This window comes from Saimiri boliviensis, chromosome 2, assembly GCF_048565385.1.
Source record: "Saimiri boliviensis isolate mSaiBol1 chromosome 2, mSaiBol1.pri, whole genome shotgun sequence".
Classification (NCBI taxonomy): Eukaryota; Metazoa; Chordata; class Mammalia; order Primates; family Cebidae; genus Saimiri; species Saimiri boliviensis.
Window position 1 is genome coordinate 230,149,999 of NC_133450.1, and position 19,176 is coordinate 230,169,174.

Genomic DNA, 19,176 nt, shown 5'->3' on the forward strand with positions numbered 1-19,176 from the left:
CCCTCAAGGCACAGTGGAATAAAATTGTAAATGAACTCCAAAAGGAACCCTCACAACCATGAAAATACATGCAAATTTGATAACCTGCTCCTGAATGATCTTTGGGGCAATGAAATCAAGATGAAAATTAAAAGATCCTTTAAACTGAACTATAATAGTGACACAACCTATCAAAACCTCTTTTTGTTCCCAGGTTCAAGTATGTGTTTATCAGCAGCGTGAAAATAGATTAATATAAATAGAACTGCCTTAAAGCATAAATCTCACAGAACCTATATTTTTATTTTTTAATTTTAGTAGAGATGGGGTTTCTGCCATGTTGGCCAGGCTGGTGTCGAATTCCAGGCCTCAAGCGATCTGTCTACCTTGGTCTCCCAAAGTGTGGAGATTACAGGTATGAGCCACCATGCCCGGCCACAATACTATTTGAAAAGAGAGACAGAAACACTTCTTTGGTAACCTTTGGAAGTAACTAGAACATCAGCCCTTAATCTAAAAATTGACAACAGAAAAAAACATAAGCCATTAACCTGCTTTCTTGTAGGTTGCATTTCAGGTAATTAAATAGCTCTAGTTGATGAGGAAAAGTTTTTCTTGACAAATAATTTCCGACTAATAAATGTGGAATTAATGGCAGAGTTACATAATCACCAACGGGTAACCACTAATAAAATAATTCAGGCAAAGGTCATAGTATGAGTTATCTACTGCTGTGTAACAGATTACTTCAGAATGTTGCAGCTTAAAACAACAAACATTTATTATCTCACAGTTTCTGTGGGTTAAGAATTGGGATGGCTTACCAGGGTGTCCTGGTTCAGTCTCTCAACACTACAATCAAAATGTCAATGGAGGCTGCGGTCATCTTAAGACTTGAGTTGGGGAGGATTCGCCTACAAACGTACTTACAAGGTTGCTGGCAGATTTCAGGTTCTTGCGGGCTGTTAGCCAGGGACAACAGGTACGTGCCACATGGGTTCTCCACAGGGCATCTCTCAAGATGGCAGCTGTCTTCTCTAAGAGCTAGCAGTGAAGAAGAGAGCAAGAGAAGATGTCCAAGGTAGAATCCATAGAGTTTTTGCTAGCTTATTCTTGAAGTGACATCCCATCTCTGCTGCACTCTATTCTAGAAGTCTTTTTTTGTTGTTTTTTTTTGTTTTTTGTTTTTTGTTTTTTGTTTTTTTTTTGTTTTTTTTTTCTATTCTAGAAGTCTTAAGTCCAGCCTAGAGTCAAGGAAAGGAGATTACACAGAAAGTCAATAGCAGGAGGCAGGGATCATGGGGAACCTCTTAGAGGCTGCTATAAAAGTTGATCATACAAACTGGATCGTTCTTATCATGCCTAACTAAATCAGAGTTGACGGGCCAGGAGCAAAAGCATTAAGACAAATAACATTGCTCCAAGAACGCTATTCTCTGCAAGCCTGGACGCTGAAATGGGCTGCTATAACTTAAAACCGGTTTTATCTAATGGTGACTGGAACAACCTGCTTAGACTCTAAGATTGGTTTTAGCCACCGTGCTCACTCACCAATTAGAGCTTGCCAGTTCTCCAAAACTTTGCTAGTGCCATCTTTCAGAACAATGTGTAACATTTCTTCTTTTTATAAAACCTGCAACCTTCTCTTTGTTCTTTAGACACACTGAAGGCAACCTGGTGTGTGTATATGACTCAAATTGCAATTCTTACTTCCCAAATAAAATGTTTTAAATTTAGATATGTTTCTATATTTTATTTGACTTCAACACTGCCTACCAACATCATCGAAGGATGAAAGCTTTTAAATGAAAAGTTGATGGGGACTTTATAAAACAGAGGCATCACACTGTCATCACCTGAATCCTTTACTCAATCTTAAACTCACTAAAAGAACCATAGACATTATTTGCCTTGTGCTGTGAAGCAATCTGAAGTACATAGCACCACCCAGAGGTGTTTTTTCCAAAAAGATGTGAGCTCAAAACTAATCTTTAACATCCACTTTATAAGAAATAAATCTATCAATTTATTTTTAAATAAATATATATGATAGAAGAACAAATTAACACCATGAGGATACAAATCTAGAAGGTGGGACCTTCTACAGGTCAATTGCATGAAAAAAAATGAGAAATTTCTCTAGACTAAAAGAATCTTTTTTTTTTTTTTTTTTGAGGCGGAGTTTTGCTCATTACCCAGGCTGGAGTGCAATGGCACGATCTCGGCTCACCGCAACCTCCGCCTCCTGGGTTCAAGCAATTCTCTTGCCTCAGCCTCCTGAGTAGCTGGGATTACAGGCACGTGCCACCATGCCCAGCTAATTTTTTGTATTTTTTAGTAGAGACGGGGTTTCACCGTATTGACCAGGATGGTCTTGATCTCTTGACCTTGTGATCCACCTGCCTCAGCCTCCCAAAGTGCTGGGATTACAGGTGTGAGCCACCGCGCCCAGCACAACTAAAAGAATCTTAAGAGACTTAACAATCAAATGCAATCTTTAGACCTTGCTTGGATACTGATTCAAGTAAGCCAACTAGAAAAATACAGTTTTATAATAAGGTGACTTTAAATACAGAAACAAAGATGGTACCAAGGAATTATTAACTTTTCTTAGTAAATAACACATGGTGGCTATGAAAGAAAATGTTCATATTTTTCCAAGATGCAAACAAAAGTAACATCTGAGACATGGGGTCTAAGATTTATTGATTTGTTTTAAAGTACTTCAGCAAACACAGCAAACACAACAAAAGGAACAGATAAAACGTGATAAGATCTTAATAACTATTGAGTCTAGATTATGGATATATGCAAATTCATTGTAGAATCCTATTAATTTTTATGAATGTTTAAACATTTTCATAAAAACAAGAAGAACAGATATCAAGAGTGGATGGTTTTATAGCTGAGTTCTAGATAGACTTGAATATTTCTAATACTGTTTAAATATCTGTGACATTAAAAAAGATGAAAAACTTCCCAATTCATTTTATAAAGCTAGCATAACTTTAAAAAAACTATTTGGTTGGTTTTTTTTTTAAAGCTTTGTTGCCTAGACTGAAGTACAGTGGCATGATCATGACTCATTGCAGCCTCGATTTCTAAGCTCAAGAAATTTTCTTGCCTCAGTCTGTCAAGTAGCTGGAACTACAGGTGCACACCACCATACCCAGCTAATTCGTGTAATTTTTTTTTAGAGACAGGGTCTCACTACGTTGTTCAGGCTGTTCTTGAACTCCTGGTCTCAAGCAACACTCCTGCCTTTGCCTCCTTGATAGCTGGAATTACAGGAGTAAATCACTGTTCTTGGCTCCAAAACCTTTTTTTTTAAACATAATATGCATGGAGAAAAATTAATAGTTGTGTATAGTTTGAGGAATTTTTGCATACTGAACACACCTGTGCAAAAAGATTAAAAACCAGAACAGTTTTTGCACCCCAAATACCCACCCCATGCTCATTTTAGACAGTATCTTCAGCTGAAGATAGTCACTGTGCTGAAGCCAGCATAATTTTTTTTTTAGATGGAGTCTCACTCTATCGCCACGGTTGGAGTGCAGTGGTACGATCTGGGCTCAATGCAACCTACACCTCCAGGATTCAAGTGATTCTCCTGCCTCAGCTTTCTGAGTAGCCGGGATTATAGGCAGCCAAGCACACTCAGCTAATTTTTGTATTTTTAGTAGAGATGGGGTTTCACCATGTTGGCCAGGCTGGTCTCAAACTCCTGACCTCAAGTGATCTGCCCACCTTGGCCTCCCAAAGTGCTGGGATTACACGCATGAGCCACTGCGCCTGGCCGCTAATTTTAAAACCAAATTTTAAGGCCAAAATCTGGTTTTAAAAAAGAGTGCAGAAAGTGGAAACTACAGAATTATTTCACTTATATAGAGACAACTTTTTAAAATAGTATATTAGGAAACAGAATCCAGAAATATATTTTAATATCTATACAATCACAGACACATATATTGTCAACAGATTAATTGCTTGCCATTATTTCTTGCATTCCCTCTGGGTTCTTACTAAAATACATACTTTATTAGTAGTTTTTTTAAGCAAGGGATTATGGATAGTAAACATTTGAGGCTCATGTATTTTTTGATGTATTTATTTTACCCCTATTCCTCAGAAAGAGTTTGGCTGTTTATAGAATTACGGAGAGTTGTTTTCCTTCAGCATTGAGTACATGACACTATCGCCTTCGATGTCTATTGTTAATGAGAGTTCTACTGTCAATTTGTCATTTCTTTGTATGTAGTCCATCACTCTTTTGTAGATTATATTTTTCTTTATGGCTTAGTGGTCTACAGTTTTGCCACAGTGTTTCTAGGTATAGATCTATTATCAATATGTTGCTAATCAGTCTGATATTTTTCAGTTCAAAATCTCATGCGTTTCTTTTTTTTGTCATTTTATTTTCAAATATCATTTTCCTTTTCATTCTATTTTTTCTGCTGATTCCATTGTATACATTTCTGAACTTCTCATTCTACCCTCCAATACTCTTCTTTCTCTGTCTTACTGTGCTATCATCTGTAAGCTTTCAATGTTGTCTTCCAACTTATTAGCCCTCTCTCTTCAGATATATTCAGGGTACCACTGAGATAATTATCAAGGGTTATTATGATTTTCAATGACTATATCTTTTACTTCCAAGATTTCCAATTTGTTCTTTTTCAAATCTTCCTGTTCTTATTTCATAGATGCTGTCTCCTTCTTTGCCTTTGGGCAGTTAATATATTTAAGTTCTCATATTGATCTCTATATCCTCAGTTGTTATTTGTTGAATTTGCCAAATACTTTTATGATGATGAACTTCCTTGTGTGCTTAAAATTCCTTAAAGAGCTATTCTTGCTTCGGTGTTCTTCAGACACACCCTTTCTTTTCATATGACCTATATTTACTTTAGCCCTGGTCCAGATGGGTTGCATAGTCCAAACCACTTCTCACACGAGCAGATTAAATTGGACCCTTTGCTCCACAATAATGACTTAATTTTATAATACACCTTCATGTGTGTTGTACACACTCAGTTCAGATGTTCTATTCGGTGCTTGGCTTCTTCACCCATAAATTCAATGCTCTCAAAAGCAGAAATACATGTCCAAAACATTTTAATACACTATATATTCCATTTAAGAGAAAAAATTCCTTCATTTTGATGTTCAATTTGAGGATAAATAACCAAAGACTTGCGAACTATAGGGGGGAAAATAACATCAGGCATGTCCCGGCTCTCTACAAATCTCTTCTCAGTGTTGTATTTTATGCCTGTGAATGAAATTGCAGTAGTGTGCTTCCACTTCACAATCCCCTTAAAATATTTCCATTCCAGATCCCTTAGATCCATGAATTGTTTTTCTGAAAAGAATCATATTTTCAAAGAATCACATGGTGTGGTATTGTTATTCAACCTTTCATTACTCAGAGATGCTTCATGGACAGAATAAACCTTTGAAGAACTTGAGTCCCCTCTTTCTGGCAGAAAGCCATTTCTAAAGCTTTATTTTTATTTATTTATATTTTTTGAGAAGGAGTTTTGCTTTTGTTGCCCAGGCTGGAGGGCAATGGCGCAATCTCAGCTCACTGCAACCTCTACCTCCCGGATTCAAGTGATTCTCCTGCCTCAGCCTCCCGAGTAGTTGGAATCACAGACATGTGCCACCATGCCTGGCCAATTTTTTTGTGTATTTTAGTAGAGATGGGGTTTTGCCATTTTGGCCAGGCTGGTCTCAAATTTCTGACCTCAGGTAATCCACCCGCCTCGGCCTCCCAAAGGACTGGGATTACAGGAGTGATCCACTGCGCCTGTCCTAAAGCTTTATAAACTTAAGGGAGACCCTGTGGTGTTTATTTCATGTAAAGCATGCTCCTAAACAGGAATAGAGTGTGTCTGGCTAACTGGGCTTGAGTGGACCCCTGCAGGGCCCAGGCAGGTGGAGGGAGTGTCTCATTCTGTGCTTGTATCCTAACAGAATGTGCAAACGGAAAGCTCTACAGAGCAACGAGAGCAGCAGGGAGGAGAAAAGCATCCTAAAACAGGGAGAAAGATGGGTCAGAAGTGCACAGATCGTTAGCACCATTTTTTCCAAGATGCTAATGTAAGCCCTAACTATAAAAGGGCAGTGGCTTAGCTGGAATCTGGCCATTCTCCATACTTGTTCAGGACCCACAAGCTTGAGGTGTCATTAGCAGTTACAATTCCTTCAAGGAGTCAATGAGCCAAGGAGAAAGAATCAAGCAAAGACACAACACATGTTCCCCTCCCCAGCAGCCATTCCCCTTTCCCTTCTCTTCCCCCCACCGCCCGACCCCCGTTGCATGGCTAAATACATTGTAATGCTGAAAACAACATAAGCAAGGCTGAAGGCAGGGGCTTGAGTATAAAACCAGGAGTCAATGGGCCACCAAGGTAAGTATAAGGAGAATTATGGTCACAGCAGACGAGCAGGAGGGCTAGTCTATTTCTGGTGGGTGACTTTACCAACCCCCATGTGGTGTGGTGACATTTGATCAGGTCACCTGCAGTTCAAAGACTGAGCAGACACCACCCCACCCCAATCAGTCCTCCCTCCCTGTACTGGGAGGGCCTGGGCCTTTGTGGTAGAAAGTCTTTATATAGACTCTGTCCATGCCTGAAGTAGAAGACAGGTGCCAGAGGCTCTTCCTTGGGCTCATACCTCCCCAAGTAGAACACTACACCTGGCCACGGTGTTCAATAGTCCGTTGATAAGGCCAGTTGCCAAGATTCAGGGAGTTTGACAAGATCTTTGTAGGCCTGGCATTAGCAAGAAGTGGCAAAAGGAAGGAAGGGGATCTTTGACAAGAGAAGGTCCCAGAGCTGATGATTTTGGTGACTAAGAGCCTCACGTCCCAAACTCCTGATCTCAGGCGATCCTCCTGCCTTGGCCTCCCAAAGTGACCAGCCTGGCCAACATGGTGAAACTTCATCTCTACTAAAATACAAAATTAGCTGGTGGCAGGCACCTGTCATCCCAGCTACTCAGGAGGCTGAGGCAGGAGAATCGCTTGAACCCAGGAGTCGGAGGTTGCAGTGAGCCGAGATCGTGCCATTGCACTCCAGCTTGGGTGACAGAGCGAGACTCTGTCTCAAAAAAAAAAAAAAAAAAAAAAAGAACTTCCTGTCATGATCTCTGACAGTCTTTAGGTTGGCTTACTCCACACACACACTGCAATCTTCTTCTGCCTTCCTCTGCTATAGACAGGGGAGCTAAGAACTCTATTCGCCAGCCTTCCCTGCAGGAAGGAGTGATGACTGGAAACAATTCTGGCCAGGAAGATGTATAAAGAAGTCACCTAGGGAGAGGTGTTCTAGAAAATAGTTCCTTCCCTATTGAAAGAGGACAGAAGTATCAATGTGGACCTTCATCCTATCCCACCACTTCCTGCCTGGAATGTGGCCACAGCACCTGAGAATAAAGGAGATGTCTTTTGGACATGAAAACAAAAGGCACACATGAAACAATGGCAGAGCCCAGGTCCTGGGAAGCATTTGAAAGCAAGGCTCCACAGAGAGTGGGATCATGGTCACCAGGGACAGAGTAAGGAGCGGGAGATGGGGAGAGAGAAGTCAATGGGTTCAGAGTTGTAATTAGAAGCTCTGCGTAGTGGCACGCACCTGAAGTCCCAGCTACTAAAGAGGCTGAAGAACGAAGATTCCTTGAGCCCAGGAGTTGTGGCCAGCCTGGGCAACATAGCAAAATACCATCTCGAAAAAATTCAAAATGGGCCAGGAGTGGTGGCTCATGCCTATAATCCTAGCCCTTTGGGAGGCCAAGGCAGGCAGATTACCTGAGCTCAAAAGTTCAAGACCAGCCTGGGCAACATGGTGAAACCCCATCTCTACAAAAAATACAAAAATTAGCTAGGCATGGTGGCATGCACCTGAGGTCCTAGCTATTTGAGAGGCTGAGATGGGAGGATTGCTTGAGCTCAGAAGGTCAGGGCTGCTGTGAGCTGAGATTGTGTCATTGCACTCCAACCTGGGTGAGAGAGTGTCTCAAAAAAAAAAATTAAAATTAATTTAAAACAAAGTTATAGTTAGATAAGAAGAATCAATTCTGGTGTTCTATTGCCCAGAGGGTAAGGATGGTTAGTAATAAGATATGGTATCTTACAAAGTAGCTAGAAGGAAGATTTTTAAAAGTCCTCACCAAAGGTCAGGTGCAGTGGCTCACACCTGTAATCCTAGCACTTTGGGAGGCTGAGGCGGGCAGATTGTGAGATCAGAAGATCAAGCCCCTCCTGGCCAACGTGGTGAAACCCCATCTCTACTAAAAATACAGAAATTAGCTGGCTGTGGTGGCAGACACCTGTACTCCTAGCTGCAGGAGAATCACTTGAAGCTAGGAGGTGGAGGTTGCAGTGAGCGGAGATTGTACCACTGCATTCCAGCCTGGCGACGGAGTGAGACTCTGTCTCAAAAAAAAAAGGCCTCACCACAAAGAAATGGTTAAGTGCATGATGGTTAGGCTAACTACACTGATTCAATCACTATATATATCTATTGAAATATATATTGTACTCCATATTCCATATATATGTACAATTACTATGTGTTCATTAAATAAATAGATAAAAAGCATTGTTCCAGCCATTATCTGCATACCCCTAGACTTCTAACTATATAAGAAAAATAACCCCTGTTTGGTTTTCCTGTTATTTTTGGTCAAACACATTCCTAACCTGCATGATTCTACAAGATTTGGCCTGAATCAGAGGAGCTCATACAATAGGAGAAGAGCAAAACACCCTGTTCCTCCACCAGTGCGTGGTGCTGATAGGGATATGTCCTATAGTATACTTCGGAATACCAGGATCCTAAAGTTTTTCTGGACTGAGTAGGAGAGTAGAAGATGAATTGTTGCAATACCAATTACACTTAAGGGATCACTGGATATCCTTCACATAGATGCCTGCCTGGTTCCATGCATATTTCTTGAATAGACATGACATGTACCAGAAATTTACCTCCAGGATCTCAGGAAATGAAGATATGGAAGCAGAGAAGAGAGTCCAACACAGAGTTTGTGAGGCCACATCAGAGACCTCCAGAAGTTAGGTAACAGCAGGTAATTCATGCATTAGGAAGAAAGAAAAACTTGGCCCCTATGGATGGCAAAATCATAAATGTTCAAGACCCTATCAATCATCCAAAACCCTTCTTCAATAGGTTTTTGACTAGCTCTTCTTACTGAGTCTCAACGCTTTTCATGACTTTTCCTCTCTGGTCCCAGACTTGACTTGTGTACTTTGTGAATTATCTAGGCCAGTTCTATGATTGCTTTTATTGCGCGTCTACCTAGGCTCCAAGCACACAAAGTAGGACTCTATGAAAGGAACCTGCATTTGGCTCTGTCAAGACATCAATGTAGGGAGTTACAGCAAAGACTCTTTCAACTTCTGGGACCAAATATACCCACAGTAATCAACCTATTCCTTTAAATCTGCTCCTTCTGCTGCTTCCATTACATTTTTTTCGAGACAGAGTTTTGCTCTGTTCCCCAGGTTGGAGTGCAGTGGCACAATCTTGGCTCACTACAACCTCCGCCTCCTGGGTTCAAGCAGTTCTCCTGCCACAGCCTCCCGAGTAACTGGGACTACAGGTGCATGCTACCATGCCTGGCTACTTTTTTACTTTTTTTGTAGAGTCGGGGTTTCGCCATGTTGCCCCATCCCAGTACTTTTAATATAAAAATGGTGATGTCATATTTGCTGTGAAAATGGTCTTATTTTGAATCAAGAACCTACCTCAGGTTATTACAAGTTGATGTGATATATTAACAAAATGACAAAATATTACCTCTCTCAAATTATATAAGTAAAATGGAGACCTAGAGTGTAAGACACGCCCTTCTCATTAAAATTTGGCATCATACATTTCATTTATTTTAAACTTGTGTGATCCTTTGCCTTTTATGGGCACCTCTCTATTAAAGAATCAGAAATCAAGATTTCCTCCTGTGGTTGGTGGCCTCTGTTAAAAACCCTGCTAGAAAAGTATCAATAAGGAAAGAATAAAGATTCATGAAAAAAAAAATCTCTTAAAAATAGCCCTTAATTGCATCAAAGCCAAGATACGGAAGAATAAAAAAAAAAATACTAACTTCATGTAACAAGGAACAAACATCTATGAGTGCCTTAGAGTCCAAGTTCAACTGGTTCATTTTGTAAAGGAGAGTTTAAGCGTCATGGATAAATAATACATCTTTTAAGAATGTATTACATCTTTTTAAGAATGAATCTGGGACTTGATCCTGGAATTCTAGATTCCCTGTTCTGCATTTTAATTTATTTTTAATTTATTCATTTTTTAGGGACAGGTTCTTGCTCTGTTGCCCAGGCTGAAATGCAGTGGTGTAATCATAGCTCAGTGCCACCTCGAACTCCCATGCTCAAGTGATCCTCATGCCTAAACCTCTCGGGTAGCTGAAATTATAGGCACATGCCACCTAACTCAGCTAATTTTTAATTTTTTTGTTGTAGAGATGGGGTCTATGTTTCCCAGGCTTGTTCAGCCATGAACCCCAGAACTGCAAAACTGCTGTAGGTCAGTATTTGAGTATGTCTGCTCTAGTAAATTTGCAATGAGATTTCCATTCCTTTTCTGCCACGTGACCTCATCTGTTTAAATTACCTGGATCAACTAAGAAGTATTTATGAAGTTTATCTTCAAAGGCAAATTTTTCCTGAGTGGCACTGGAAATGCCTAGCCTGCATAAGATTTTGGCGCTTGGAACCTTCTTCTGTGTGGTAACCTGGGCCAAGGCATTCGAGTGATCAATGAGAATTTCATAAGGAAAAGTGTGCTTGGGAGCAGGGATCCCACACTGTGACAACCTCTGCTGGGACCTGGAGAGCCTCTCCACTGGAGAGAGTGAGCCCTCCAGTAAGGTGCGGTGGAGCAGCTCAGTCATGGATGCTGGCTTCTTCTCTTTTTTAACCACTGTGCACCTGCTAACAGGTTGGAGATCTCTTCTCACATCAGTGCCCTTGGTCAATGACAGAACATTCAGGTTTTTAGCAAGTGCTTCCTGTGCTTCGTTAAGTGAAAGACTATGTATTTTTAGAAGATTTGATTTCTTGCTCTCCTTATTAAAATGTTCAATACATGCATATAATTCTGGCAGCTGTGGACAAAAAAAAAAGTGGCAAGTCATGAGACTGACAAAAATGTAGTATTTGGGCAGACCCACAAACCCTAGAAAAAATAACAAATAACCATAGGACAATGAATAACCATAAAAACAAAAGCATTTTTATCTTTGGAACATATCTTTGCCTAACTAAACCAAGTCAACTGTGGCAATGTGGAATAGAGAACAGAGAGGTCAAATCCCAGATTCATTCCCATAAAGATGTATTATTAGACACGTCTTATAAACACTTGTCATAAAATTGGGCAGTTAGAATTGAACTCAGAAGTCTCGAAGTCATCTTTCCAACTCTAAAATTCTATGAGTGACCATGGAGAGAAATAGCTGCGGGAGACTGTGGCCTTTGCTTGCTTTGAACAATGCTATACTTCTTTGAAGGAAGAAAGGAAACCAGATCACTTAGATATCAAAGCTTCTTCCCGGTGTTCAAAGAACCCAGAATGTTCAGGAATCCAGTGCTGAGGAGGCTGTAATAGTCATTTCTTACTAAAATGTTTGACCAGAGCAAATGGTTGCATTCATGGAGTGTCTGGGAATAGCTGTTGGCAGAAAAAACAGTAAGAGATCCCGGAGAGGACCTGTCCCCATCTAAAATCCTGTACTGCCTACAAATCCCATCATTTCTAAGAGGTTTCTTAGGCTATTACATTGGAAAGTCAAAGAGACCGGCCGGGCGCGGTGGCTCAAGCCTGTAATCCCAGCACTTTGGGAGGCTGAGGCGGGTGGATCACGAGGTCAAGAGATCGAGACCATCCTGGTCAACATGGTGAAACCCCGTCTCTACTAAAAATACAAAAACTTAGCTGGGCATAGTGGCGCGTGCCTGTAATCCCAGCTACTCAGGAGGCTGAGGCAGGAGAATTGCCTGAACCCAGGAGGCGAAGGTTGCGGTGAGCCGAGATTGCGCCATTGCACTCCAGCCTGGGTAACAAGAGCGAAACTCGGTCTCAAAAAAAAAAAAAAAAAAAAAAAAAAAAAAAAAAAAAAAGAAAGTCAAAGAGACCACAGTTTCAGGTTAGAACCAAATTTTAGGTTGTTTAGCCCAATACAGAGTTTTCTTTCAATCCTAGTCAATCTTATTGCAAGGGCAAGAAATAGAAAGTGAGGCCGGGCGCAGTGGCTCACGCCTGTAATCCTAGCACCCTGGGAGGCCGAGGCAGGTGGATCACCTGAGGTCAGGAGTTCAAGACCAGCCTGACCAACACGGTGAAACCCTGTCTTTTTTTTTTTTTTTTTTTTTTTTAATTAAAAAAAAAAAAAAAAGACAGTGAGCTAACATGTGTGAAAGCAGAAGGGATTCTGGATGTCTTCCAAAATGTCGAGAGCTTGTGGCTACAGAGGCTACCCATGGTCCAGACCCTGGAACAAGTATGAGTTCTGCTACAAGGTGGTGCAGGAATATATTAATGCATTCTCAGTTACGCCAACTTAAAGTAAGAGGTGACAAGGGCAGATGGACCGGGAGGATTGCCTTTAATATTTTATGATAGCCTGTTTTGTTAGTTTACCCCAAATTGTGTATCTATCTTGTAACTGTTTTAGGAACTGGTACATAAGTGGAGATTTTATATGTAAATGTGTTAGCACTGATAATCTGTTTTCCAATGTTTTATTGGGGAGTTAAGTAGTGTGATGTTTGGACTGATACCATGAAATCCTCAACCTGGAAATTGGGCTGGATTATTCTTTGATTAATGCACCTTTTCCTAAAGAAAAAAGAAAAAAAAAAGTGCACTAACAGTGGTGAATGGTGCTTTATAACCAATTATATAACCAAACTGTCACGAAAACAGTTCAGCACTGCTGCTCACCTGCCCTGGGAAGAGCTACATACTATCTGTAAGAATGTTAAGTCACTAAAGTGACATTTTGGTGTTTCCTATCGCTTCCCAAGTATGTCACTGTGTGTTCAATATTTTGAATGTTTATGATTCTTGAATGTAAAGCTCCCCGTGTACACTCCATCGTACAATGTTAAGCACATACCGAGCACTGAAGAAGGGCAGCCCCTCTGCCGTCCTCAGCTGGACTCGTGTCTCCATTGAGGAACATCATGCTGAGATTTTATTCTCTAATTCCTAAAAATGCAATATAAGAAAAGACAAAAACTAAAGATCAAAACCAGATAAAATACAAAAGAGGAGGTGATACTTCTTAAATCTTCAAAAATTTGTGAATGGGACATTTTGAATATTTTATACCTATTAGTCCATTCTTGAATTGCTATAAATAACTATCTGAAACTGGGTAATTTGTAAGAATATAGGTTTCATCGGCTCATGGTCCTTCAGGCTGTCCAGGAAACATGGTTGGGGAGCCCTCAGGAAACGTACAGTTATTAGGGGAAGGCAAAGGAGAAGCAGGCGCGTCTTACATGGCCAGGACAGGAGAATGAGTGAAGAGGGGGGTGCTACACACTTTTAAACAACCAGGTCTCATGAGGACTCAGAATCATGAGAACAGCAAGGGGGAAATCCATGATCCAATCACCTCCCAGGCCCCATCTCCAACACGGGATAACAATTCGACGTGAGATTTGGATGGGGACACAAATCCAAAGCGTATCAATACAATTTAAATTTTTCATTTGCTTTTTCCTAGTTTAGGTCTGCCAAATTTGTCACATTTCAACTGAACAATTCTCTGAAATATCCAAATTCTTCTACAACATGTGTATTTAGTTTTAATGCTAGTTTAATGAATCCTATATGGATGGTTGTATTTTTTATTTCATATATATATTTTTTGAGATGGAGTTTTGCTCTTGTTGCCCAGGCTGGAGTTCAACGGCACGACCTCAGCTCACCACAACCTCCGCCTCCTGGGTTCTAGAGATTCTCCTGCCTCAGCCTCCCAAGTAGCTGGGATTACAGGCATGTGCCACCATGCCCGGCTAATTTTCTGTTTTTAATAGAGACGGGGTTTCACCATGTTGGCCAGGCTGGTCTCAAACTCCTGATCTCAGGTGATCTACCCGCCTCGGCCTCCCAAAGTGCTGAGATTACAGACATGAGCCACCACGCCCAGCCAGATGGTTTTATTTTTTTGTCTTAGATATTCTGATCAACTTTAAGTTCATCTAAAGAAAAGCTCACCCACCTCCTTATCCACAAAACATATTTTTTATTTAGAAGGAAAAGGCTCATACGTAATGATAATAATAAAAACAATAAACATTTTGAAAATAACTTGCTTTGTGCCAGATACACTATAAGGCATTTTACAGATGGAATTGCATTTAATTACTCTGTGAGAGATTAAAAATGGCCACAGGATAGTCACAATTCATCTCACTGGTAAGCGGCAGTTAAATTCTCTCCCACATTTGACTGTGCTGACTTATGCTTGGCTTTGACCAATAGCTGGCCCATGCTTGGCATTCTGTCAGTGACACAGTGTGAATGCTGGAATACGGGCCTTAGAAGCTTTGCAGCTTTCCTATACATTCTTGGGAGCCTGAGCCACCATGTAAAGAGAACTGGCTGCACATCTGGAGAGACCACGCAGACTCAGAAGCCAGCACCAACCAGTAGACATGGAGAGGAAGCCATTTTGGTTCACCCAGCCCCAGATAAGCCTCCAGATGACTACGGCAGCATAAGCAACCTCAGCAGATCCCAAATGGAGAAGAACCACCTCTCAGCAGAGGAAGGCAACTCTAAAATTTTGACGAATAGTAAATTATTGTTGTTTCAAGCCACTAAGCTTTGGGTGAATTGTTATATAGCAATAAATACAGATAAAGTCCATAATACTTCACATTCTTGGCTTAATTTATTCTAGTGAAACTCTTATTGGTTGGTAAGGCAATGTATGGAGGGAAAATATGTTTCTAGGTACAGGATACCACTGTATCCTGACTGGCAGCTGTGGTCACTGGGATGAGTGCCTGAGATGAACCAAATCACTTGGTATTTGGGATGAAGTGAAAACAACTATGTTTCTCCTTCCTGAGCAAAGTAGAAAAATCCAGAATGGACCCCCCACACACACACACACGTGGAGATATACATACACACAGACATACACACACACACACACACACACACACACACACACACATATATATATATATATATTCTCCAAATATATATCTATATATTCTCCAAAAACATTTTTGTCACTATTTGTCATTACTGAGATCACTACATTGATATGCAGGACTAAAGTGATATAGTGTAGCATGCCTGTCACAGACCTTTTTATCCCTAGGCAGTTAAAATAAGACTTGATTGTGCTTTTCTTCTGCAAAGGAAAGAAATGGTTCCTGCAAAGGAAACTATTTCTCTAACGTGCTTTATCTAAAACCTCTAAATGCCTTCTAGTCAACTATTCGTATTGCCTTTCAGACAGCTTCGGAGTTGTCCACCACAGGAAGCCTGCCCTCTCCCATCACCAAGGGTTAATATGTATTCTCCCTTCCCTCAGAGGAGGGGAAGATTGATCCTCTCTCCGCTCTCCCCTCCTTTCTCTCTTTCCTTGCCACCTCCCAATTTTAATCTGCAGTGCCAATTCAAGGAGACAATGTCCAACCTCAATGGCCAATCTTGCTCTGTATACAGAGAGTCAAAGCAATAGCTAAGAATTATGTCCTCATTTTATTACAGTAGTATTGATGACAGGGAATGGAGCACAAAGAAGTTTAGATGCTTGCTAATCCTCTTTGCTAAACTACCTTTGGGTGCACCTCCCTCTCACTAAAGTGTCAGGATTCTGAATGCTGAAATAGATCACTAGCCAAAAATGCTTTTATACATTTAAATGCTGACTCGACTAGCAAACTTTTAACCTCAGTCTTTTTGCTTGATCCAAGTCGAATCTAGATTAGCCCTTTGATTCAATCCCTCATGGAGAGTGTTCCTGGAGAAGTCATGGAAATATGGCCAACGGGCTTGTTTACAGATTCGTGCAAGTAAAGTGGAGCTCTTGCAGGGGCTCTGTGGCACTTCTCTTCATTGTTATTCCCAGAAATTCCCAGAGCAAATTTGCATTTTACTGTGAAGGCCAAGGACATCTCACAGGAACTCCCAAGGGTGGTATCCTCTTCTCTACTTGCACTCACTCCCAACTTTTCACTCTTTCCTCCAAAGGAGAAGTTCTCTCTGCTCGACTAACGTTAATTTTCTCTCTCTCTCCTACCCAGCGTGATATATTTTATCCTCCTCATAATTCTTTTTTTTTTGGGGGGGTGGGGGGGAGACAGAGTCTTGCTCTGTCACCTAGGCTGGAGTGCAGCAGCACGATCTCGGCTCACTGCAACCTCTGCTTCCTGGGTTCAAGCCATTCTCCTGCCTCAGCCTCCCCAGTAGCTGGGACTACAGGCATGTGCCACCACACCCGGCTAATTTTGTATAAAATACAAAATTAGGGGGCCCAGCCAGCGCTTGCGCGGCGGCGCGGGTGAGTGGCGGGGGCGAGTGGCGGGGGCGAGGAGGCGGAGGAGGAGGAGGCAGCGGTGGCGGCGGCTGCCGCGGCAAGAAGATGGCGATTTCGAACAATCCGCGGAAATTCATCGAGAAGATCGCGCTGCACAATCAGAAGCAGGCGGAGGAGACGGCGGCCTTCGAGGAGGTCATGAAGGACCTGAGCCTGACGCGGGCCGCGCGGCTCCAGCTCCAGAAATCCCAGTACCTGCAACTGGGCCCGAGCCGTGACCAGTACTACGGCGGGTCCTTGCTCAATATGAACCGGATTGGGAGTGGCACCATGCACCTGCCCTTCCAGACCCCCTTCCAATCCTCGGGTCTGGACACCAGCCGGACCACCCGGCACCACGGGCTGGTGAACAGGGTGTACCGGGAGCGCGGCCGGCTCGGCTCCCCGCACAGCCGGCCCCTGTCAGTGGACAAACACGGACTGCAGGCCGACAGCTGTCCCTACGGCACCGTGTACCTGCGGCCACCCGCGGACACCAGCTGGAGAAGAACCAATTCTGACTCCGCACTGCACCAGAGCACAATGACGCCCACACAGCCAGAATCCTTTACCAGTGGGTCCCAGGACGTGAACCAGAAGAAAGTCTTACTGTTAACAGTCCCAGGAATGGAAGAGACCACATCAGAGGCAGACAAAAACCTTTCCAAGCAACAGTGGGACACCAAGAAGACGGGGTCCAGGCCCAAGTCCTGTGAGGTCCCCGGAATCAACATCTTCCCATCCGCTGACCAGGAAAATACCACAGCCCTGATTCCCGCCACCCACAACACTGGGGGCTCCCTGCCCGACCTGACCAACATCCACTTCCCCTCCCCGCTCCCGACCCCGCTGGACCCCGAGGAGCCCACCTTCCCCGCGCTGAGCAGCTCCAGCAGCACCGGCAACCTCGCGGCCAACCTGACGCACCTGGGCACCGGCGGCGCCGGCCAGGGAATGAGCACACCTGGGTCCTCTCCGCAGCACCGCCCAGCCGGCGTCAGCCCCCTGTCCCTGAGCACAGAGGCGAGGCGTCAGCAGGCATCGCCCACCCTGTCCCCGCTGTCACCCATCACTCAGGCCGTGTCCATAGATGCCCTGTCTCTGGAGCAGCAGCTGCCCTACGTCTTCTTCACCCAAGCGGGCTCCCAGCAGCCGCCGCCGCAGCCCCAGCCCCCGCCGCCCCCTCCGCCGGCGTCGCAGCAGCCGCCGCCCCCACCACCCCCGCAGGTGTCCGTCCGCCTGTCCCCCGGCGGCCCCCTGTTGCCCAGCGCCAGCCTGGCTTGTGGGCCACAGCTACCCCCAATCGCGGTCACGGTACCGTTCTCTCTCCCCCAGCGCCCCCCAGAGAACCCCGGCCATCCGTCGATGGGGATCGACATCGCGTCGGCGCCGGCTCTGCAGCAGCAGTACAGCACGCGCGCCGGCTCCCCGGCCAACCAGTCTCCCACCTCGCCAGGCTCCAATCAAGGCTTCTCCCCGGGGAGCTCCCCGCAACACACGTCCACCCTGGGCAGCGCGTTTGGGGACGCCTACTATGAGCAGCAGATGGCGGCCAGGCAGGCCAACGCTCCGTCCCAGCAGCTGGAGCGGTTCAGCACGATGGAGGACGCCATCCGCCCCAGCAGCCTGTACGGCCCCGGCTCCACGCTCAGCTCCTCGCAGGCGGCCATGATGGGCCTCTCGGGCAGCCACGGGAGCCTGCCGGACTCGCGGCAGCTGCGCTACGCCAGCCACAGCGGCATCCCCAACATCATCCTCACGGTGACCGGAGAGTCCCCCCCCAGCCTCTCTAAAGAACTGACCAGCTCTCTGGCCGGGGTCGGCGACGTCAGCTTCGACTCCGACAGCCAGTTTCCCCTGGATGAACTCAAGATCGACCCCCTGATCCTCGACGGCCTGCACATGCTCGACTACCCCGACACGGTTCTGGCCGACCCGGCCACCGAGGACGCCCTCCGGATGGACCGCCTGTGAGCCGGCACGCCCGGCACCCTGTGGCTCAGCCGTCCCGACGGCGCCTCCCCAGCCCGGGGCCGGCCGCGCTCCGTCCCTCGCCAACCGCCGAGCTTGCGATTCTGAGCTTGCAACGCCGCCAAGCGCCCCCGCCGGCCCGCCCCCGGTTTTCCACCTCCCGCGAAGCCCAATCACGAGGCCGCGAGCTGGGCCTTCCACCCACCCGCGCGCCCGGGGCAGGGCTGCGATAGGAGGCCGTGAGCCCCCCGCCCCCGCAGACCCTCCCTGCACCGGCTCCCTGGCCCCCAGCCCCGGGGCCTGAGCTGTCGTCCCCTGTAAGATGCGGGAAGTGTCGGCTGCTGGAGTGGCGGGCAGGCTCAGCGGAGGGGCGCGCAGGGTCCGCCCGCGCTGTGTGCCGCGGTGCATTTTGCGACTGTTTGTCCAGCTCTCACTGCCTTCCTCGGTTCCCGGTCCCCCAACCCATCCGCCGCCCCTAGCCCGTGGTCTGATAGAGAGTGAGCCCTAACACGCCGCCCCAGGGAGGAGGCGCCAGAGCACTGGGCAGACGCAAAGTGAAATAAACACTATTTTAACGGAAAAAAAAAAAAATAAATTTAATTGTCAAGATTATTCCAGGGCAGGAGTTCA

The 19,176-nt window shown here is 44.6% G+C and overlaps 2 protein-coding genes across 2 annotated transcripts; one reads left to right on the forward strand and one right to left on the reverse strand.

Moving 5' to 3' along the window:
- Positions 1 to 939: 939 nt before the first annotated feature.
- On the reverse strand, positions 940 to 18,466 carry C2H9orf153 (chromosome 2 C9orf153 homolog). The gene is made up of 4 exons (XM_074395503.1): positions 18,378 to 18,466; positions 13,147 to 13,238; positions 8,158 to 11,133; positions 940 to 1,023 (listed from the first exon to the last, which is right to left on the reverse strand). The coding sequence occupies exons 2-3, from the start codon at positions 13,213 to 13,215 to the stop codon at positions 10,624 to 10,626; spliced, it is 579 nt and encodes a 192-aa protein (XP_074251604.1). The 5' UTR covers positions 13,216 to 13,238; positions 18,378 to 18,466; the 3' UTR covers positions 940 to 1,023; positions 8,158 to 10,623.
- LOC101038725 (CREB-regulated transcription coactivator 1) lies at positions 16,601 to 19,060 on the forward strand. Its single transcript, XM_003941155.3, has one exon. It carries the CDS (start codon positions 16,642 to 16,644, stop codon positions 18,547 to 18,549), a length of 1,908 nt encoding a protein of 635 aa, XP_003941204.3. The 5' UTR covers positions 16,601 to 16,641; the 3' UTR covers positions 18,550 to 19,060.
- The last annotated feature ends 116 nt before the right edge of the window (positions 19,061 to 19,176 follow it).

Excerpts from the sequence above, each read along its gene's own strand:
- LOC101038725 (XM_003941155.3), top strand. The coding sequence starts at position 16,642 with ATGGCGATTTCGAACAATCCGCGGAAATTCATCGAGAAGATCGCGCTG.
- C2H9orf153 (XM_074395503.1), bottom strand. The coding sequence starts at position 13,215 with ATGATGTTCCTCAATGGAGACACGAGTCCAGCTGAGGACGGCAGAGGG. Across the intron at positions 11,134-13,146 it reads CTGCCCTTCTTCAGTGCTCG|CTGCCAGAATTATATGCATG; the intron begins GTATGTGCTTAA and ends TTTTGTCCACAG.